General features: G+C 37.9%; 6 protein-coding genes across 10 annotated transcripts; all 6 read left to right on the plus strand.

The window, feature by feature from the left end:
* The first annotated feature begins 182 nt into the window (after window positions 1–182).
* On the plus strand, window positions 183–2987 carry LOC149737259 (uncharacterized). The gene is made up of 2 exons (XM_089877599.1): window positions 183–1227; window positions 2374–2987. Exon 1 carries the CDS (start codon window positions 226–228, stop codon window positions 1117–1119), a length of 894 nt encoding a protein of 297 aa, XP_089733725.1. The 5' UTR covers window positions 183–225; the 3' UTR covers window positions 1120–1227; window positions 2374–2987.
* Window positions 2988–3128: 141 nt separating this feature from the next.
* On the plus strand, window positions 3129–6133 carry LOC149737260 (uncharacterized). Of its 2 annotated transcripts, none has more exons than XM_089877578.1 (2): window positions 3129–3820; window positions 4454–6133. In XM_089877578.1, exons 1-2 carry the CDS (start codon window positions 3131–3133, stop codon window positions 5201–5203), a joined length of 1440 nt encoding a protein of 479 aa, XP_089733704.1. In that variant the 5' UTR covers window positions 3129–3130; the 3' UTR covers window positions 5204–6133. The 2 variants fall into 2 exon arrangements, with proteins under 2 accessions (XP_089733704.1, XP_089733703.1); XM_089877577.1 differs by having other exon boundaries at window positions 3129–4528; window positions 4614–4849.
* LOC149737261 (tRNA-uridine aminocarboxypropyltransferase 2-like) lies at window positions 6001–7784 on the plus strand. 2 transcript variants are annotated; one of them, XM_089877611.1, is made up of 4 exons: window positions 6001–6257; window positions 6558–6930; window positions 7257–7385; window positions 7664–7784. In XM_089877611.1, exons 1-4 carry the CDS (start codon window positions 6178–6180, stop codon window positions 7763–7765), a joined length of 684 nt encoding a protein of 227 aa, XP_089733737.1. In that variant the 5' UTR covers window positions 6001–6177; the 3' UTR covers window positions 7766–7784. The 2 variants fall into 2 exon arrangements, with proteins under 2 accessions (XP_089733737.1, XP_089733738.1); XM_089877612.1 differs by having other exon boundaries at window positions 6111–6253.
* Window positions 7785–8871: 1087 nt separating this feature from the next.
* On the plus strand, window positions 8872–10464 carry LOC149737262 (NADH dehydrogenase [ubiquinone] flavoprotein 1, mitochondrial-like). The gene has a single exon (XM_089877590.1). The coding sequence runs from the start codon at window positions 8929–8931 to the stop codon at window positions 10300–10302; it is 1374 nt and encodes a 457-aa protein (XP_089733716.1). The 5' UTR covers window positions 8872–8928; the 3' UTR covers window positions 10303–10464.
* Window positions 10465–10489: 25 nt separating this feature from the next.
* On the plus strand, window positions 10490–18303 carry LOC149737263 (CCR4-NOT transcription complex subunit 10-like). 3 transcript variants are annotated; one of them, XM_089877573.1, is made up of 15 exons: window positions 10490–10725; window positions 11015–11139; window positions 11585–11709; window positions 12069–12158; window positions 12490–12698; window positions 13116–13212; window positions 13598–13769; window positions 14051–14220; window positions 14543–14635; window positions 14940–15055; window positions 15517–15734; window positions 16186–16325; window positions 16773–16829; window positions 17360–17592; window positions 18040–18303. In XM_089877573.1, the coding sequence occupies exons 1-15, from the start codon at window positions 10492–10494 to the stop codon at window positions 18238–18240; spliced, it is 2280 nt and encodes a 759-aa protein (XP_089733699.1). In that variant the 5' UTR covers window positions 10490–10491; the 3' UTR covers window positions 18241–18303. The 3 variants fall into 3 exon arrangements, with proteins under 3 accessions (XP_089733699.1, XP_089733700.1, XP_089733701.1); XM_089877574.1 differs by having other exon boundaries at window positions 14943–15055; XM_089877575.1 differs by lacking the exon at window positions 18040–18303 and adding an exon at window positions 17789–17906 and having other exon boundaries at window positions 17360–17690.
* A 548-nt stretch (window positions 18304–18851) lies between these two features.
* LOC149737264 (uncharacterized) lies at window positions 18852–21491 on the plus strand. Its single transcript, XM_089877603.1, has one exon. It carries the CDS (start codon window positions 20314–20316, stop codon window positions 21193–21195), a length of 882 nt encoding a protein of 293 aa, XP_089733729.1. The 5' UTR covers window positions 18852–20313; the 3' UTR covers window positions 21196–21491.
* Window positions 21492–21610: the final 119 nt, after the last annotated feature.

A 21610-nucleotide genomic window follows, 5' to 3' on the forward strand; every position in this document is an offset into this window, starting at 1 on the left:
ATTCTGCCACAATAACAGTAGTGTTTTGTATGGGCATATGACAGTCTGACACTGACTGTATGGTTTGTTTTGGTTCGTTATTTGTTATAACGTCAATAAAGAAGTTTGTTCTCTGTTGTATCTAGAATTTAGGTTCATTAAAATAAAATTGAAAAACAGACATTTCTTGTATTCTCGTATATTTTAGTACCTTATTCTAAAATCAGCTTCTGTTCCAGGTTGAAAATGTCGTTAGGTCTTGTTATGTACGACAGCTCTAGTGATGAGGATGAAACAACGGAGATGGGAGGAGTAAAGTGCGTTGTTTCGAGCCATAAGCGGAAGATCCTCGCTCCTATGAGGGGAGTGGATTCTGATGAGGAAGAACTGTCATTAAAAATGAAGAAAAAAGATGTTGCTCCTAAAGTTGGATTGTTCGCGAAACTCCCGGCTCCCAGGAACACGATCGGGAGCGGGAAACAAACAGAACGACCTCTCATCCCTCATGTCTTCCGGAGAAAAGAAGAAATCAAGAAGAAGGCACCGGTTGAGGTGAAAACGATTAAAAAAAAGAGAATTGAAGAAGAAAGCGAATCAGAAACAGAAGAAGAGTCGGTTTCCTTTTTTTCTTTTGTTGACAAAAAAGAAAAAGAAGAGGAATCGACTCCTGATGTTGACGTACCTTCCCCTACTAAAGTGTTGCCTAGTGTTGACAGCAATCCAGAGTTACCTGATATTCCGGTTGAAGCTCCAGCAGCTCCTGTGGAGATCCAACAAGTTGACAAACATGATGAACAAGCTTCAACAGCAATTCCTGAAAATTTCCAAAAAGACGAAAGTTTTTTGAGAATCCAAGGCAAAAAGTTTCGCAACGAAAAGATAGAATTTGTTGACTACAACGCAGATTCTGTTCTCGCAGGGAATAAAGAACTTCTGTTAAAATCAATTTCAGAAGAAAAGAATCTAAACCGACACTCGCATAGCAAGAAAAACAGTAATCAGCCGTCAGCGACACAAAAACGTAAATCCCAGCTTACCTATTTGATCCACCAAGCGCAAGAACGAGAAATAGAGCTGAAAAATGCTTGGGCGGCTGGCAGGGCTTCCAGGCAAGCTACAAGGAACAAATACGGATTTTGATTTAAATTTTTTAATTATTTATCAAAACTTTTGTTTTCTTTAGCTTTTCTTGTTTGAAGTGATTTAAATCATAGGCGCCACTATTTTATAGTAAAATCTTGGGGCTACCTTGTTCATAGGCGCCGATTTTTTTAAATTGCAGAAGAGGCCACGTTTATGATGACGTCATTCGTTTTGCAGAAATTAGGAAAATACGGTATACGCGAGTTTTTATCACTCGCGCCAAAACACGATTAAGCTATACTTTCCATGGCAGCAGTAACAATAACGGCGACTATTAAAGTTTGCCAAAGCTGCTGCCTATCGTTCATGCGGGTATGAAACTGGCAAAATCACGCGGTCAAACTTGTTCGCCGTTCTTTGAAGGACGTTGTTTGTACGATACAAACATTAATGATACCTCATGAAACATAATGCTGCTGATTATTACATAGGTCTTAATTTTGTACAGATCTAGTGTTTGTGGGGTTTTGAATCAGTAAAACTGTTTGTAGATCGTTTTTAAGCGATTCGCAACATAGGCTTTGCCTGTCAATCGTTATTTTCGATGACGTATTAATTTTACGAGCAGCTAAAGTTTGTTCCAAAATAAGTAGCAAGCACCTATGTCTGCAGATGGCTGTTAAAGTACTTAATTGAATCCAAGGACATCCGCCACACAAAAAGATTAAACCGTTAAGTTAAAGCTTTAATGTGTTTAATACAGACCAATGTATGCGTTATTTGTTTTATTTTAATACAGTCGTTGTATAACCGTATTTGCAAAGGCGCTAGCCATATACTCATAGCAAGCTGTTTTAAGTATAAAACTAACGTATGTTCACTTTTCGTAAAAGTTTTGATAAACAGACTCCACCGTAAACGTAGACTATTCAGTTTGCTTTCTCTTGGATTGCTGATAATGAACGCGTCAAACCGTATTATGACGTCAATAATCGACGCATCAAATAATAATATGAAGCGAATAATCAACGTGTGAATCGCTACTATGTCGTAACAAAGCATTATGCGTAGACGCGTGGTTGAGAAAAACATTACGGAAAATGATCGTTGTTACGCCAATCGAGGGCGTAATAACTCAGTACGTTTGAATATATAGTTCTTTAGCTATTTGCGGGCTTAAAACGACTAGTTCTTTAATTTTAAACGGATTTTATTAATAAAATGCAGTTATACGCAGCAGGTGCTGCACCGTCTGCATAATATCCACAGTAGGCCGGCCTCGTCTGCACCATATAAAACGGCGCCCATGACCTTGTTACAATACAGTTATATTATACTTATAGAGTAAATCCAAAAGTAATCGTGGGTCTGTCACACCCTGATTATCGTATTTTATATGTTTAATATAAACTGCCCATGATTCTCTGTGTTGGTGTCAACTGCAAACCATGCCTCAATTAGCTCAATGTTTATTACAGTGTATTTTCTGTAGTTATTGGTTTATATTTACAAAAATAACCTTTTAATATTGTACTGGAAATCTGAGTGTTAACTCCAACATTTACTATTTTACTGACTGTCTAGCGCCACCGCCTGACTGGCTTATTTATTGCCTTTCTCCTGTCTTCGTTATGCGAACGCCGTCTCTCTAGTCTGCGTTTCAGTATAGGTTCTTGCATGGTTCTGTTAGCATCGCAATTTAGCGTAACTGTTTAAGATTTAGTTATTATTTGTTCAGCTATTAACAATGTTCTATTTGTTAGCGACTGAACATAACTGTTTTTTAATCTCTCTCTCTGGCTGTCTCTCTCTGTGGATCTCTTTGACTCTATCTGGTTGCTGTGGCTGTTATTTTGGTTATTGTTGGAATCTGGCTATCGTTTATGATTTGTGTTATCGTCAATACATTTGTACATATTCATCAAGTGGAGAGCATTAATTAAGTTATAGACATCAGTCGCTTATTCCTTATACGGCTAAAACTGCAGCCGCGTTCGAGCTAAACCCTAGCTCCTACATTATTAAAAAACAGTTATTGGCTCTGTGAGTTATAGCCTACGTCAGCGGGATGAACCAGTCGTATCCGTTGATAGACCTTGGATGTGAAAATGAGAATGTTTCAGTAAACCAAGAATCAATTTGGAGTAAGGAGCTCGAAGAAATCTTTGATGAGAATCAACTCACTTCGCGTCCGAATCTTTCCCAACCAGTTGGGCCCGTTTACAAAGAAAAAAGTGAAAAATCGAATGATGACGCATTCGATCTGTCTGTCCTTGAGCGCCGTAAGGCTGAAATTAATCGTACGAGAAAGCTACTAGAAGAAGAAGAGAACATGATCAAATCAAAGTTACACCATGTTCAGGGGTTGCAGAAAAATATCGCTCCGAGCAGTATCGGATCGCCGACAAAGTCGCACAGTTCTAGTAATCAACCGGATCTATCTGGAGCCCTGATTATGATGGCTAATTCATTGGAGAGAGGGCCTCTACCGTCTCGCGAGCTTCCAAAGTTTGGAGGAGAGGTGCTCGAGTTTAACGCGTTTATGTCGGAGTTTAACGATAACATTGGAAACCGGGTTAATGACGCAAGCACGAAGTTGAACTATTTAAGAAGTCTTTGCTTTGGCGAGGCCTATGAAGCTATAAAATCGTGTGTGGTAATCAAGCCAGCTGAGAAGGGTTTAGAAAAGGCCATTTCAATTTTGTATGACCAGTTTGGACAGCGACATCAAATCGTCAAGGCTCATCTCAACGCATTGGTAAGTGGTCCACGTGTTGCTGAAAATGATTCTAAGGCTTTGTTTAATTTATGGTCGGACATGAACAACTGCTATAATACATTAAGCTCGTGGTGCTACCAAAGCGATTTGGAAAATTCTTATTTGTTGGAAGGAATATTTAAACGCCTACCGAGTAGCGTTCATTATGATATACTGCACAGTCCACAGTTCCTAAGGAACAGACCGTTAATAGGATTTGTAGAAATGATGGATCACGTGGATCGCGCTGCAAAGACAATAAACACGCCATTCGGTCGAATAGCAGCAGAATGCGCTGCGTGTCCGCAACCAAGCGAATCACGCTCAAGTCGTGGAAATGAAAATAGGCCAATTATAAAGTTGAATAGCAACACAACATCAGAAGTACGCTCACCCACTGGTAAACATTGTAATGATTTTCGTGCTATGTGTACACTCTGCAACGGTTCACATTTTATATATAATTGTAAACACTTTTGCGCACACTCTTCAAGGGAAAGATTTGACATTGCGCGGGAGAAACGGCTATGTTTCCGTTGTCTATCATCAGGGCATTATGCAGGATTTTGCCCGAGTAATCTACATTGTCAAGTTTGCAATATGTCCCACCATACTCTGTTACATTTTCGACAGGCCTCTACGAGTTTACCAATACCGAAGTCACAGGAATTATTATGTGGATCAGATCACAACGTTGCCACTGAAGAAGTAAGTAGACTTGGCTGCACGCTAAAGAAAAGCGTATACGGTGGCAACCATACAGAACCAAAGGCTCATATCAATTATTGTACAGTTACGGATGTTACTTCACATGATCGGTCGGATCATTTGCGTGATTGCGGATCCTATAACGTGAGTGAGACAAACATCATGGCTACGGACGATCAACCAACGCTGTCGATCAAAAATAAAGAATCGAGAAAAGCTAAAGAAGATAAAGATGGCGGAAACGTGTTACCACTGAAAACAAACTATCTTGAAACTGTGCAATATCACCACAATATGGCTAAGAAAGAGCCCAAAGACTTAATTAGGGGAGGAATTGGGCGCGACCCTAAGGTTGAAGTAAAATACCGACAAAAGATAAGAGAATTCTCGTTCAACGACCATCGCAGACAAAGGCCGATGGGAGTATATCAACATAAAGTTTATGGCATTTCTTGTTGTTTAAGAAAGGAGGAGAACATTTTGGCCGACGTGTTTTCAGGCTTAAGAAAGAAAGATATGGCTAACGCCTTTGCTACGAGGTCGGTGACCGATAAAAGGAATCGCAACTATAGTCGTTCCGCTCGATGGCTGCGGCCATTCAGACGCAAGTTGAGCGATGAGCGGGAGACCCCATGCCAGCATCCCCCGCGTCGCTTCTTATGGGAACGTTGTTAATTCCCGTCCATAGGGACACAATCCCAATGGCTATACAAATTTGTGAGATACGCATTTTCCTGTATATAGTTCATGTGTATTCTCGTTAATGTTAAGTTAGTTGAGTTTATTTTTGCATTTTCAATTTTGTACGTATGTTTTTTAACCTTACACATTTTGATTCTTTGCTTATTTTCGCTGCTTATTTACCCAGCAGATTTGATCTGTTATGCCATCCACCGTAGACATTTGTAGTAATCGTTGTCGTTAGTTTTGAAAATAACTACGTTTGTAAACTCCGTTATTTTGGGGCCGGAATGTTAACTCCAACATTTACTATTTTACTGACTGTCTAGCGCCACCGCCTGACTGGCTTATTTATTGCCTTTCTCCTGTCTTCGTTATGCGAACGCCGTCTCTCTAGTCTGCGTTTCAGTATAGGTTCTTGCATGGTTCTGTTAGCATCGCAATTTAGCGTAACTGTTTAAGATTTAGTTATTATTTGTTCAGCTATTAACAATGTTCTATTTGTTAGCGACTGAACATAACTGTTTTTTAATCTCTCTCTCTGGCTGTCTCTCTCTGTGGATCTCTTTGACTCTATCTGGTTGCTGTGGCTGTTATTTTGGTTATTGTTGGAATCTGGCTATCGTTTATGATTTGTGTTATCGTCAATACATTTGTACATATTCATCAAGTGGAGAGCATTAATTAAGTTATAGACATCAGTCGCTTATTCCTTATACGGCTAAAACTGCAGCCGCGTTCGAGCTAAACCCTAGCTCCTACACTGAGACTTACTCATTACAGTTGCTTTGCACTGTTTAAGCATTTGTATTAAACCATCACACATGAACTCACAAATATTTAATGCAAGTTGCCAAGACTTGTTCGAAGACCAAGTTAAACTCTCCTTCATAATATTTTTACCAACTTTTATTCTTTATTGAGGTTGTTAGTTACATGACAATGGTAGCTTTATGACCAAATAATGAATGGACAACGATGATTTCTTTGACGCTTTTAACGATTGGGATGATTTGACGCAGAAGCGTGAACAATGTCTAAGATGTGGGTGAGTGGTTTGTATGAGGGGTCTTGCATGGCGGGACAACGATAGTCGTAATAACACAGGGGTTCTGTTTCATACACCTTGTGCCCGCTTACGAGTTACCACAAACGTACCTTAGTTATCCTTTCATGGCCGGGCGACGACAGTTGATTTTGTATGTTGAGGCATGCCAACTTCTGATTTTGGCCAGAGTTGGCCTATTAACTGAATTTTGATTAGCTGTAGTAGATTTTTTTTACTCCAAGTATCCTTTATATGATTTCCACTTACGTTTAAATGTAACAAAACATTAAATGTTCCCAGCCGACCAACAACAGTTTGCATCTGCTCCCATCTTCCCATTGATCCGATCCAATTAAAACGATCCCGTCTTCACATCTTGCAGCATCCCAACGAGGAGAATCGGCCATTACACACCGTGTCTATTCTACGCTCAGCACTTCATACTGACTCTTGCTACGTATACAAAGGGAAATCATTCTCACAGCAAAAATACCCGAACCTACATCAGGTGTTTAAAGCAGACAATACAGTGCTGTTGTATCCGTCGAAAAATGCGACAAAACTTGACGACTTGAAGTTCAATGGTTGTTGTAATGTTGTGTTGGTTGACGGAACTTGGAAGCAAGCTTCATCCATGTTTGCTAGGAACCCTGTGCTGGATACTTTGACAAAGGTGGGTTTGATATTTTCATACAGCTCGTGCCAGCTTACAAATTACCACAAATGTAACTTTGTTGGGATTGTTTTCGTGTGTAGCTGGTAATTTGGACAATCCATTAGAGATCACTTGGTTGGAGCAATTACCGTAAAATGTAAAATGTATTGTCCAGGGTCAGACAATCACTGAATCGTAAGAGCGATGAGCCTTGAACCCATAACCTCCTGGTTAAGAGGCAGGTTAACCACTGTGCTACTGCGCCAGAACATAAACTTATAATTTCTTATTTATTGTCAATGAACTCAAACAAAGTAGTTCATTATAACATAGTAACCTTCCAGGTACAAATCGAGGCCCCAACCATAAGTGAGTACGTGGTCCGCACACAACCCAATGATAAATGTCTCTCCACTGTAGAATGCGCTGCCATTGCTTTGTCGCATACAGAAGATGATTTGAATTTAAAAGAGGTAGGTCGTTTGATTTAGTCATTACCCCAACACTCAGGCAGCTACAACCCCCAGTGACCAATATGTTATAGTAAGTGCGTTTAAGTGTCTTACTCAAGGACACATTCACCCACAGTGGTAGCAGCGATGAGCCTTGAACCCATTACCTCTGTAGGCCACGATCCCATTAAAAACAAATGTTAAAACCTTAACATTTATCTGTTGCCGACGTATTTGACACAGCCCAATATTTAAATTTAGTTTTTGTAAAACTTATAACCCACACACACATTATCCAGGTATTGTTAAAACCACTACGTGCGATGTGTCAGTTCCAACTCAACCATGGAGCTGTAGTTCATCAAAGCAAGGAAGCGGTGGCTAGATTGAAGATGCAATGAATAAATTGGGATTTTATAACTTTATTTTGTTGTGAATGTATTTAACTTGTTTATTCTCGCATGGTGGGGCAATGGCAGTCGTTAAAACATGGGTGTTCTGTTTCATGCACCTTGTGCCCGCTTTACAACAAATTGTTGACAATTTGCACAACCCATTAGTGACCAATGTGTGAATGGACCGAAAGTACTGATAAGTTATTTAAAGTATTGTATAGTGGAAAGATAAAACAAAGTTTTCTTTTAAATAGTTTTTGAGTTGAATGGTATACGACTTGAAATGTTGTTGTTATTCCTCAATATGCATGACCGCGAGAGGTCATGGGAGAGCAAGGCTGTTACGTAACTCGCGAAGATGTTGACAGATAGTGACGTCAAAGTAGGGCATTGTTTTAATCGTTGATGACGTAATAGCTCGTGACGTGTCGCGAAAAACTGCGTGCTGACGATATAAAACAGTCAAAAGCCACACACAGTTCAAAAATGACGCATTAAAAATGATTTTATTATTTTTGAATATATTTTAATAAGTGATTGCGTTATTTTAGAGTTAAAAATTCTAATGACGTAGGCAGGAGGCAGTGTCAAGTAGGAAACCGGTCGCTTGTCTTGGAATGTTACAACCCCAGTTGGTTTGCAAATTGATATTTCAGTTAAATGAAGGACGAGTTTAGATGTCGTTTGTGTCTTTATATTGAACGACTGTAAGAAATATCGTAGCTTAAAACTGGAATAGAATGTAAAGCCTTGCGCAATACAAGTTTTACTATTGATATTACTGTAGATTTATCGTAAATAAATGGGTAATTAGGTCAAGTAGTCAAATTATTTTAATTTGGATTTGTAGTTTACATATTAGCTGTAATATTACTTTTATTTGTTTAGGAAGTTCATAATATACCAACAAACTATAGATTATTCATTTTTTTAATTTTATTCATAGTTTTGACACAACTTTGTTGTAAATGTTGTTTAGAGTACGTTTGTTAAATTACTACGACCTTCGTTATTACAAACGAACGAATAAATAAAGTTGAATATATATTAATAAGAAACATGTTTAAACAGTTTCACAATAATAATAAATTGCCCAAAAATCACCTTCAAAGTTATATTCAATCTTTTTTTTATAAATTTCAGTGGGATCTTCGTTAAGTTGATTTAAAATGTCGTTATCGCGAATATTATTTTCAAGACCTCTTGTTCAATGTAGTGTGGTGGCAACACAAGTTAAAACCTTCAGCAATGCTCCATTGAAGGACCAGGATAGGATCTTCACCAACCTATATGGGAGACATGACTGGAAACTGAAGGGGGCAATGCAAAGGGGGGACTGGTATAAAACCAAGGAGATAATATTGAAAGGAAATGACTGGGTGTTGCAACAGATTAAGGAGTCTGGGTTAAGAGGGCGCGGCGGGGCAGGTTTCCCTACTGGCATGAAATGGAGCTTTATGAATCGACCTCCAGATGGTAGGCCAAAGTATTTGGTCGTAAACGCTGATGAGGGGGAACCTGGTACTTGTAAGGACCGAGAAATCATGCGGCATGACCCACATAAGTTGATTGAGGGTTGCTTGGTGGCTGGTGTGGCTATGGGGGCTCGTGCAGCTTATATTTATATTAGAGGAGAATTTTATAACGAAGCTTCGAACTTGAATGTCGCAATAAAGGAGGCTTATGATGCTGGTCTTATTGGGAAGGATTCGTGCGGATCTGGTTACGATTTCGATATTTTTGTTCATCGTGGAGCAGGTGCTTATATTTGTGGAGAGGAAACTTCACTGATTGAAAGTTTGGAAGGAAAGCAAGGCAAGCCGAGGTTGAAGCCACCGTTCCCTGCAGAGGTTGGTGTGTTTGGGTGCCCGACAACCGTGGCTAATGTTGAGACCGTGGCCGTGGCACCAACTATTTGTCGTCGCACACCACAGTGGTTCGCTGGGTTTGGAAGGGAAAGAAACACCGGGACAAAACTGTTCAATATATCGGGGCATGTTAACCATCCCTGCACTGTAGAGGAGACTATGAGCATTCCTATGAAGGAATTGATTGAAAGGCATTGCGGGGGTGTAAGGGGAGGATGGGATAACCTCCTATGTGTTATCCCTGGTGGTTCATCTACACCACTTCTTCCTAAGAATATTTGCGATGATGTTCTCATGGATTTCGACGCTTTGGTTGAAGTTACGAGCGGTCTAGGAACGGCTGCGTTGATTGTGATGGATAAAAGCACTGACGTGATCCGTGCAATTGCCAGGTTGATGGAGTTCTATAAACATGAGTCGTGCGGTCAATGCACTCCATGCAGGGAAGGAGTGACATGGATGAATGATACGTTACAAAGGTTCACAAGGGGTGACGCAGATCCTGAGGAGATCGATTCGTTATGGGAGATATCTAAGCAAGTTGAAGGTCACACCATATGTGCGTTGGGTGATGGGGCAGCATGGCCAGCTCAAGGTTTGATCCGACACATGAGACCAGTGATTGAAGAGAGAATGAAAGCCTACCACCAAAATAAAGGACAAGCTAAAATTTAAAATTGAACTTTTTGTTGTTTTCTGTATTTGTGATAAAAATTTCTCTTGTTCAAATTTCAAATATTTATTCATCTTGCGCTAATAGTTCACTTGGTGTTAAAATCTCAAGAAAGTTGTGTTTTCCACAATTGAACATCAATATCTTATGTTTTGTGCTTTAGATACATAGGTTACACTGAAGCTAAAACAATGAGTGAAAGTGCAAACAAACCAAACGTTGCTTACAGCGAGGACGAACAACAACTTGCAACCAACGCTCACAACTTCTTTAAACAGAACCAGTTCGATTCAGCGCTGGGTTTGCTCAAGAAATTGAACAAAACTCATTCGAACGATGTGTGTTTGCTGCACAACCGAGCGCTCACGGAGTTCTGTAAATCTGGGAAAACGAAATCAATTGAATTTAGAAGAACTTTATCGAAAGTAAGTAAACAATGGCCAGCTTATAAACAAAACTATATTGTTTATAAAATTCAATTATAGACTTGCATTTGCTTTTTAGTTTGGCCAACAGTTCTTCTATTAAATTATTTTGGGATTTTTACATTCCAAAGCCAAGGAACAGCAAAAGAATTTCCCAATAAAACTATTCCCCCCAAAAATAATGACTACAAATGCGTAAATATTAAAACACGAGAGTATTGATAACTTTTACAATAAACCCCTCAAACTTACACACCCCCTAACTTTTACCCCCCCCCCCCTCCCTTAGTTACAGAAAGCCCTCCAACAATCCCACAAAGATGACGAAGACCTCGTGATCAAAGGGGAGAAAGCCAACCACGCTACCCTTCATTATAACCAAGCCCTGCTGTTGTTTAATATACATCAATACAGGTATTGTTATTAACAACCCTTGGTGTAAATCATAAACAAAACAACCAAGTTAACTCGCGATGGACTTAAATTATTTAAAGTGTTGTGACTGCACTGTGAGCTTTGGTTTAAAATATCATTAATAATTTAAAAGAGGGAGGCTTGTTGTTGTGGTTGTACACTAAAGTTTCCAACATTGCATCGTCTTTTTAACTCCTTAAGTAATTTGGGGCCAGCGAAGAATCTGACCACTGCTCATTAAAATGCTTAAATACTAACACCTAAAATTGTATTGCCTAATCTTTGGGCGCTTGTTTTTTCCCTATGACGACACATGAGTTTTATACGCGAGTATAAAATAAAAGCCTTCACAGCACTCACTTTCAACCTGGTATCCTCACTACTTTGAATGTAACTTTGCACCCCAACACTAACTTTTTCACATAATTTTTTCTTGAATTTTCAGCGAGGCCGAAATAATTCTTGAAAAACTGTTGCAAAATCTTGATGTTTCCGATGAGAAGTTTCACTTAAGTGTTGTCCTGTTGTTGGTTGAATGTTATCTTATTAACTGTAATACTGTTAAAGCTGGTGAGTTGTGTGGTTTCTGATCACCGGACTAACTGTACAGTTTTAATTCAGCTATAATTGTTGTTTTTTCTGTCCCAACCTTTTTCATCACAAGAAGCAATTTTAAAAGCAGAAATATATAGGTTATGAAACTTATTGGCATTAGTGAAGTCTTGCCAAATGAAATGTTGGTGTTGATAGGTCTTTAGTTACATTAATGTATTTGGCAGACGAGCAGTTCTTAATTGCTGGTAGCAACAACAACAAAACAAAATAAAAGTCCAAAAATATATCTTGATTTGAAACACATTTTAGTCAGCAATGTAACCTTATCTGTAAAACAAAGTAATATATATTTCAAACCTAACAAACTTCCCCAGAGAATTGCATCAAACAAATCCAAACCACCTACATTGAACCAAATGAAGAATCTACAAAGAAATCATCAGAAGATAAAACACAAGGGCAAGGTTATTATGGATTTTTTGTTGATTTGGACAGTTTTATAAGATTTACTTTTTAAATACAAGTTTTATATGCATAGGGTATAAGATAAATGTATTTTGTTTTCTGTAAAAGTTTTTTTTATAAAATTACTTTTCATTGTGTAAATTCAAATGCAGCTTCACCTCACCTACCGATAAAGCTTCCAGCATTTCCAAAAACCCTTTATTTTTTATTTATTTAAAACGCTCCAGACTTTTTTGTTGACATTTTGAGATTCAATCAAATTTTTTTTAAAATTTCCAAGTTTTATGCCAACACCATTTTGTTGTTACCTAACAATGGCCTTTATTGCAGCACTGGGTGAACTCTCACCTAACCAATTGGAATCCTTGCGTAACTACATACCTCAGTTGAAGGCTTGTTGTTATTTAAAGCAACGATCGATCAAAGCTTGCAAACGTGAAATTAAAGTTTTAACAACAACCACAAGCAGTAACCAACAGCAGACGCCTAATGTTCCGAATGTTACAACTGTGTTTCTCAAAAGTAACTTTGAGTATGTGGTGAGTGAATTAACATTGCGTGTTATGTTTTTTGGTGAAATCTGGGGTGATATTGTTAGTTACACGTATCGGCTCATGTGGTAACATTATACTCATACAAACATAAGTGATAAACTTTGGTAAAAGCAAGAAAGGCAAAGTGTTAGTTTCTTTAAATTCTATTAGTTGTAATGTTTACCGTTAAATGCAGTGTTTAATATTTGAGGTTTGGCACCCATGGTCACGTGAACTTCTATGAAACATCCTTTAATTTAACTTTTCTTTTCTAACCATGCATTCTTAATTTAGTATTTTTCCAATTATTTACATTTCAATATTTTGTTAGAACTAATCCTGAATGCATTCAAGGGTTTGTTGTCTCAAACTTAACCTGTTTGACTTAGCGCCCCATGCATTTAATAACATTCCCTTTCACAGAGATGTAATTACCACAAGGCTTATAAACTGCTGGGGAGTTCCCCTAACATGGGAGAGAGACAACAAAACATCAGTGCAATGCTCGATAATAACTTGGGTGAGTCGTGTTGTTTGTAGCGATGGTGGCAGTTCTGTGGTGGAGTGGTCAGGTGTCTGTCTCTAGAGTATGGGGTACTATGTTCGAGGCTTGTCCGTGTCACCATTGTGGGCGTGTCTTTTGAGAAGGCAGTTAACACTGATTGCTATAATCCAACTTTTTATAAGCCATACAGAAAAACAATCACCCATAAAGTTACGTTTGTGGTAACTTGTAAGCGGGCACGAGGTGTTTGGAACAGAACACCAGTGTTATAACGACTGTTGTTGCCCCGCCATGCGCAGATAAATAAGTTACTGATAGCATCCCTAAGTGGTTGAGTTGGCTTATTTTAAAGTTAATTCACAAATGCAGTTTATTATTTATCGCACATATTTATATTCAGCTGTCATTTACTCAAGTATGGGGAAGTACCACTTGGGGAACTTTTACATGGAGAAGTCATTGAAGGAGAATGAGAGTTGGTTGAACACATCATTGAAACAACATAACAATAATAACGGGGGAGGGAATAAAGCGAATTCATTCCCAATCTCAATACTGCATATGAATAAGAGGTGTGTATGTTTCATCAGTGCTTTTGAGTCTAGTGCTGTGGCTGAAGGGATAGGCTCTTGCATTGTCAATGAGCAACTTTGTGTTAAATCCCAGGTCCCATGGTGTGCCTCACTGTAAGACCTCACCCATTAATAGCAACATCAGTGCTTGTAAAAGACCAAGACACAGCATACCTAAATTACATAAGACTCCCCATTTAACTATCAAACCTCATCATATACCCCAACCCCGTTCAACCCACAAACCTTAGTTCACCCACTTAACCCCCTATATAACCCAGATACGAGCTCCTGTACAACCGTGGTATCCAGCTTCTCCATGGTGGAGATCCAACCTCAGCGTTTGATTGTTTCATCACAACAGCCAGTGTTTATCACACAAACCCAAGGTTATGGTTAAGGTTGGCCGAGTGTTGCATACATAAGTATACGAATCAACATGAATCTGAAGGTGGGTTAGAAACTTAGAATGTATGGGATATACTAGCATTATGTAGTGTTGCAAGCATATAGGTCAGCATGAACCCGAAGGTTTGTTCTTGATTTAACTAGGTTGGATTTAAACTGACAAACACTACTGGGTATATCAGGGAGGGGTAAGATGGGACATGTTGCCATTCTCTTTACTCGTCCCGTTGTATCCTTACATCTCTTTAGAGCATTGTTAATTGTTTGAAACACGATAAAGAAATATTGGATATTATGTAATAACTGTCCCATCTTAACTTAAAGTTTTGTATAACATCTGTTCTTTTTATATTATTTCTATACAGATTCACCGAAGCGTAAAACACCAACAAGATGTTTTAATAAAGTTGGATCGAGCGTTCATCGTAAAGTTGTTGTGTGTTCCAACCCCTCCCATGGTCAGTATTTGTGGTTGCACTGTTTCATTGCAACTATATTCGCCCTATATACAAAGGTGTATTTAAGGGGTTGATATGCTCCCATTTTTTTGGAGGAAAATAAAGCATGAAACAACAACGTTTCAATACACCGCACGCCTGGTTTCACATACTGCGTAAGAAATGTTTTCACAATACAGTTTGGCCCCTTTAGAATTTCCTGGATACGTCTCTGCTTACACGTATCTAAATGTAGAAATATACGAAAAAATGTTTTTTTGAACAAAAATGTGAGATTTTTTAAAACTTATACCATCAATAACAGCAGGTCGCACGTCGAACACAACATCAGCCAACCCAACCATGGAGTTTGCGTTTATATGTCTTTCCAATGCTCTTATTATCATGGAACGTGAGATGAAACATGGGGGATGTATGCAGGTTAGTGTATTAAGGGTAGTGGGTTCAAATCCCAGTGATGACTCTTTAAACTACCATAGTGTAGGCATCATACTTGTTTTAGTAAATTTTGGATAACATTGATACATTTTGGGTAATGGGCAGATACAAGGTACTTGACAAGAACCTTACTCAGATAGAATGGACATTGTTAAAATGCACTCATTTGAATAGACACATAGCAGCGTGGTAAAAGGTATTTTAAATTAAAAACTTGGCTGCTAAAACAAACATTCCACCCTTGCGTTACTTGTATGTTTAACTGACAGGGTCAAAGGTTCTTGGTTCAAACCTCACACGTGGTAGTTATTGCAATCATACCACCATACACTATCTATGGCTGGTCATATTGTTACAGAACACTCGGGTTTAACCACTGTCGCTGTCTTGCCGCGCAAAGATGAATAAATTACATTCATTCACGTCATAATCTCCATTATTAGAAAACACACAATGAAGTGAAGATACTCGAAGAGAAGCTCAGTGATGTCACAATAGCTTGCCTCCCTAGCCCTCCAGTGATTGGAACACGCATATGTTATCTCTATGCCTCGATATTATGCAACAGCGCGTTTGTAGCTCTTCACCTCGGCAATGCAAGTGTGGCGTTACAACACGCTGCTTGTGTGCTGACCTTGCCCAAGATATATGGATCTCATAGGTTGGTGGCAACCATCTGTTTGGTTATATAAGTATATTAGAATATTCTAACTCTTGTCTCATCTAATACTGAGGATATACACACAGTTTCAGTTAATCAGCTTTAACCATCCTCAGTGTTAGATGAGACAATGTATCTTACTATAATACTTAAAATATTACAAGCTGGTCTTTCTATAGTAACAGCCTTATAGTTAGTGTTACATAATATATCGTGAGAATTAGTCTCATTATATGAATGAATGTAACTTACTTTATCCTCGCATGGCCAGAAAACAACAGTCGTTATAACACGTGTTTTCATACACCTCGTGCTCGCGTACGAGTTACCATCTATGTTACTTTGTGAGCAATTTATTGGGGGCATTTTTTTCATGTGTGTGACATAGTGATTGTTATATAAACACCATGGGCTTATATCTTCCCACTCAACCCAGTATCACTTACACCAGATACCTTGCAAACATGTACGCTGGTGAAGCTCTTGTAGTTCTCGACCGAATATCAGAAGCAATCCAACATTTGCAAGTTGACAAGATAATCAATGTTAGTTGCGCTGTGGCTGAAAGTGGAAAGAGATCACCTTTGTCAGGTGGGTGGGTTTACTATATATTGGAACTTCATTGGTTAATGTGGCGAATGAAAAATGCCTTGAAATTCACCCATTTTTTCGTAAAATTCTCATATCTTTTTCATTTCAAAGAGATATTGATTTTCAGGTTTGGGGGTGTAATATCTGACGTCTAATGGTGTGAGAGAGGGTCTCTATAACTGGGTTAACATATAACACAGCTATCCAGTGGTCTCATACCAATCATTAAGCAGGAGATCGCCTTCTCATTTGTTTGAAGTACTCATTTAGAAATAAATTTTTTAAAGTCAAATATTCAACCTGTTTAAAGCTTCTTCACAAACTAAATAATGAACGTCTCAATCGTTATTATGAACAGCACAATGTGAGAAGTTTTCAGTTACATTAAATGTTGTATGTGAAAAGCATTAACTGTATAGGTTACTTACATTGTATTTTGTAATTCAGACGATGGCAGCAACAAGTCTGGCAATGGAAACGATGAAACACGGATTTGTAAACCAGGTAAAGTGTTGACTTTAGTTGTATGTCTGGTAATACTGTTGGGTTTATAAGCGTTGGGACATTTCCCCAACCATGATTGTTGTTTCAAACACTGTTAAACATTGGCGCTAAACTTTATAAACACAGGGGAGGCAGGGATAGTTAGACACACAATTCTGTGAAACAAATCTAACTTATTGGTGGTAATGTTTTCTGATTAATGCAGTGTAAAATTCTAGGGTTTGCCTGCCCACCCTGCCACCCCAGGTTTGGTGCCTAATGCCCTGGTAGTAAATTTGCACATTAGCATAAACCTCTAACTTACCAAATAAATTAACATTTCTTCTTCGTTTTAAACAAAAAATTAAATACCCCTATATTATGCTACATACACTTAGTGGCTTGGTTGTGTTGAGCCTAAAACTGTTGTGTTAAAGAAATGATATCATTTGCTTGTAACATTAAGTAATATCAGCATACTACATTTACCAACATTAACACATCCACTCTATTTACCAAGTAAAATTAACCCACCCCCCTACATTCCACAGCTATTTGTTTGATTGACAACCCCAAGCACCCATACCCCCCAAACACCGCCACAGCTCACGCACATATGATGCTCAACCTTGCTGCTTGCCATTGCCTGAGGAGCGAGAATGAAAAGTCGATCAAATTGCTTCAACAAGCGGCTAACCTTATACCAGGGAAGTCCCCTAACCAGGGACTAATGCTAGCTGTGTATTTGAACTTGAGTAGCGGGAATATCAACAAAGCTGTGCAGGTGGGTAGGGTGGCTGTAACTTGTTTATCTTTGAGTGGAGGGGTAATGACAGTCGTTTCATACACCTTGTTAAGTTAATGACAGTCGTTATAACACAGGTGTTCTGTTTCATACACCTCGTGCACGTTTACGAGTTACCATGTATGTAACTTATTTATCCTCGCATGGCGGGGCAACGACAGTTGTTATAACACAGATGTTCTGTTTTATACACCTCATGCCTGCTTACGAGTTACCACGTATGTAACTTTGTGGTTGGTTGTTTTTATGTTTGTGTGATTGTTTTTTCTATGGCAACCACTGGGTTGGGGAAATTACCTTTAAGTGTCTTGCTTGAGCACACGTAAAAGACATCACAAAATTGCCAGAAGATCTCTTTCAGTCATAATATGCATGGTAAAAACACCATATTTATAAAAATATTAAAATCCATAATTCCATTTTCAGATTTTGCAGCATAATGATCCATTGTTAAAATTTGACCAACCGTTAAGTGACAGGCCAGGTAGCATGGCTTCTCATGGTGACAACCACGTGACGGGTGTCACTCATGTGGCAAGTGTCACCCACAAGCCAGGCAGCATGACACCTGACAGAGTTGTCAAAGCTGGAAAATCTGACGGAAAAAATAAACGAAACCGTCGCTAAAGTTTCGACTTAAAATTAACAGCGGTGAAATATATCAATAAAGAACGTAAACTATTAAACTAATTACTTGCGTTTAAACTGAGGGTGTCTGGGAAGGTTTTGGGAGCGCTGTGTATTTGGCAACGAGAAAGTGTCTGTAAATTATGAAAGGATGTAGGCCTATCTTGTTTGCGGTTGATAATTTAGACAACCTGAAACAAATGAAATGATAGGTGTTTGCTTGAGTGGTTGAGGTTAGTTGTCCTCACTAGGTGGTTTTTTTGTGAGTTTTTTCTATATGTAGCTGATAATTTGGACAACCCAATAGTGACCACTGGGTTGAAGCAATTGCCGTTAAATGTGTTGCCCAAGGACACATACGACCACAGTGGTAGCAACGACTCTCAGTATTGTTGATAAATGCAAGTATTGTTATAACATGGGTTACAGGAAACGATCAAAGGGAATACACGTTAAGCCAGCTGGCTAGTTGTTTTTTATTTCGATAAACTATATATTAAATATCTGTGCTCAAACACGCTTAATCGTTACACAATTGCTGTAAAGTGTTTTGCCGAAAGACACATTACAATCATATCAGAGGTTGAATTATTTTGCCAAATATTATAATCATATCAAAAATTCATTGTTACGAATTATATTATCAAAGTATTAGCAAGAGATTGCCCAGATGAGTTAGTTAAAAATTGAACGGCAACATTAATACAATTTTAGTTATTGGTCATCACTGTTTTGAGAAATGGCGGGAATTTCGGAAACATTTTGGCAAAATGACGATGGCGAATATATTTATTGATTACGTCGAGTTAGGAAAGAAACGAAATGAAATAGTGAGCAGGCAGCATATTATAGCAGGACAAATAGAAAATAGGTAACTTTTTATATCTGTTTTAAGTTATAGATATCCTTTAAAACCAGTTTAAATAATAAAACGTCCGTAATAATAAACATTAAAGTCTAAATAGTATAAACACAACAATAACAACATTGTCTGGGAACATAATTCAATACTTTAGTATACGAAGTGCCAGTTTTATAGCGATAATTTTCGATGTTTGAGTGCTGCCATGATTATAAAATTTGCACACTCTACTAATTACATTGCGTTAATTCTATTTATAAAATAAAAAATACTAAGATATATAAAGGCTATCTATAAAATATTTTTATGACTTAATATTTCTAATAAAAATTCAAGGCTCGCTGTAATTGCTCCAACCCAGTGGTCGTCTAAATTATTAGTCGTACGAAAATGAAATACCATAAAGTTGCATACATGGTAACTCGTAAGCGGGCACAAGGTGTATGAAACATACGAATATCATATCAGGTGTTACCTTAACCTCCTTTAATTTGCTGTGTATTTAATAGAACTTGTAGTACTTCATAACATAACAGGAAATTCCAGAGTTGCACCAACATTAACACACCCACTTGCTGGTGACAAGCCATGTTAATGCAAAACTAGCATGAAAAATCTTAAATATCGAGAAAATATGAACAGCAGTAAAAGATGCATTTACCCGAAACCAGCAACAAGAATATACTGCAGTTTTACCAGTTAAATTCATCCTGTACTTTTCTAACCACTACCTTACCTTATTTTGTTTTTCTGCCAAATGTTCATGTAATGGTGTGGTGACATTTTTTTCAATATTTGTTTTGTTAATTTAAAGTGAAGTTGGTTCAATTTATTGTTTGTGTTGCCTAATAGCACGAAACACTGGGAATCTATTGTGTGCATAGCTATGTACTTGATTAATCCCTAATTTACATTCTAAATCATTGTTTTAATTTAAAACCGTTTTTAATTTGATAAATAAAAAAAAGAACAGGAGTTTTATGTAATATTTCCATTAGTCTTATGTCCGGCTGAAGTTATTATTTATATTGTACATATTTTCTTTCAGATTACGTAGGTCTTGAGTATTAAATTACAGGTGTTATCTAAACCTTCTTTGATTTGCTGTGTATCGTGGTGTATTTCTTTTTAAACTTTAGGATTTTGTAATAACTCCAACAATTAAGTGTCAAGCGAAGTTGTAAAGATTGTCAAACGTCACTTCAAAGTCAATGTCAAAGAAATTCTGTGAAAAAAATGAAGAAAAAGATAATTGCTGCAAATACTGCGACAAAGTATTTCGTTTTCCTTCAAAGCTTGTTATTCACTTGAGAACACATACTGGAGAAAAACTTTTTCAATGCGATATTTGTGACAAATCATTTACAATAAATGGTAGCTTAAGACGTCACCAAAAAGTCCACACTGGTGAGAACCCATACACGTGCAATATTTGTGACAAACCGTTTACTACAACTAATAGATTAAACACTCACCAAAGAATTCACACTGGTGAGAAGCCGTACAAATGCGCCTTTTGTGACAAATCTTTTTCTGTTAGTGGTAGCTTAAGATGCCACCAAAGGGTCCACACTGGTGAGAAGCCATACAAATGCGACATTTGTGAAAGGACGTTTTCTGAAAATGGTAGCTTAAGAAGCCACCAGAGAGTTCACACTGGTGAGAAGCCATACAAATGCGACATTTGTGACAAATCGTTTGTTCAACAATGTCAATTAAGAAGACACCAAAGGGTTCACACTGGCGAAAAGCCTTACAAATGCGACATTTGTGAAAAATCTTTTGTTCAAAGTGGTAACCTAAAAACCCACCAAAGAATTCACACTGGTGAGAAGCCATACAAGTGCGACATTTGTGGAAAATCGTTTTCTGATGGCAGTATCTTAAGAAGTCATCAAAGAACCCACACTGGTGAGAAGCTACACAAATGCAACATTTGTAAAAAATGTTTCGGTGAAAATAGTAAATTAAGAAGACACCAACGAGTTCACATTGGTGAAAAGCCGTACAAATGCGACATTTGTGAAATATCGTTTGTTCAAAGTTGTAACTTAAGAAGGCATCAAGGAATTCATGGTGAGAAGCCATGTTAATGCAAAACTAGCATGAAAAATCTTAAATATCGAGAAAATATGAACAGCAGTAAAAGATGCATTTACCCGAAACCAGCAACAAGAATATACTGAAGTTTTACCAGTAAATTTCATCCTGTACTTTTCTAACCACTACCTTACCTTATTTTGTTTTTCTGCCAAATGTTCATGTAATGGTGTGGTGACGGTTTTTGTTACAAGGCTGCTTAATATGTTGTTACATTTTTAATATTTGTTTTGTTAATTCAATGTGAAATTAGTTTTATTTTTTGTTGGTTTTAATATTTTATTTCAGATCATGTAGGTTTTAGAATATTTTAGGTTTAAAAATGTCTAAAAGTTAAGTGTTTTGCCCAAGGACACCCATGCCGACAATGATAACAGCATTGAGCCTTGACCCTGTAACTACTGGGCT

This window comes from Ciona robusta, chromosome 4 (assembly GCF_009617815.1).
Source record: "Ciona robusta chromosome 4, ASM961781v2".
NCBI classification, from domain to species: domain Eukaryota; kingdom Metazoa; phylum Chordata; class Ascidiacea; order Phlebobranchia; family Cionidae; genus Ciona; species Ciona robusta.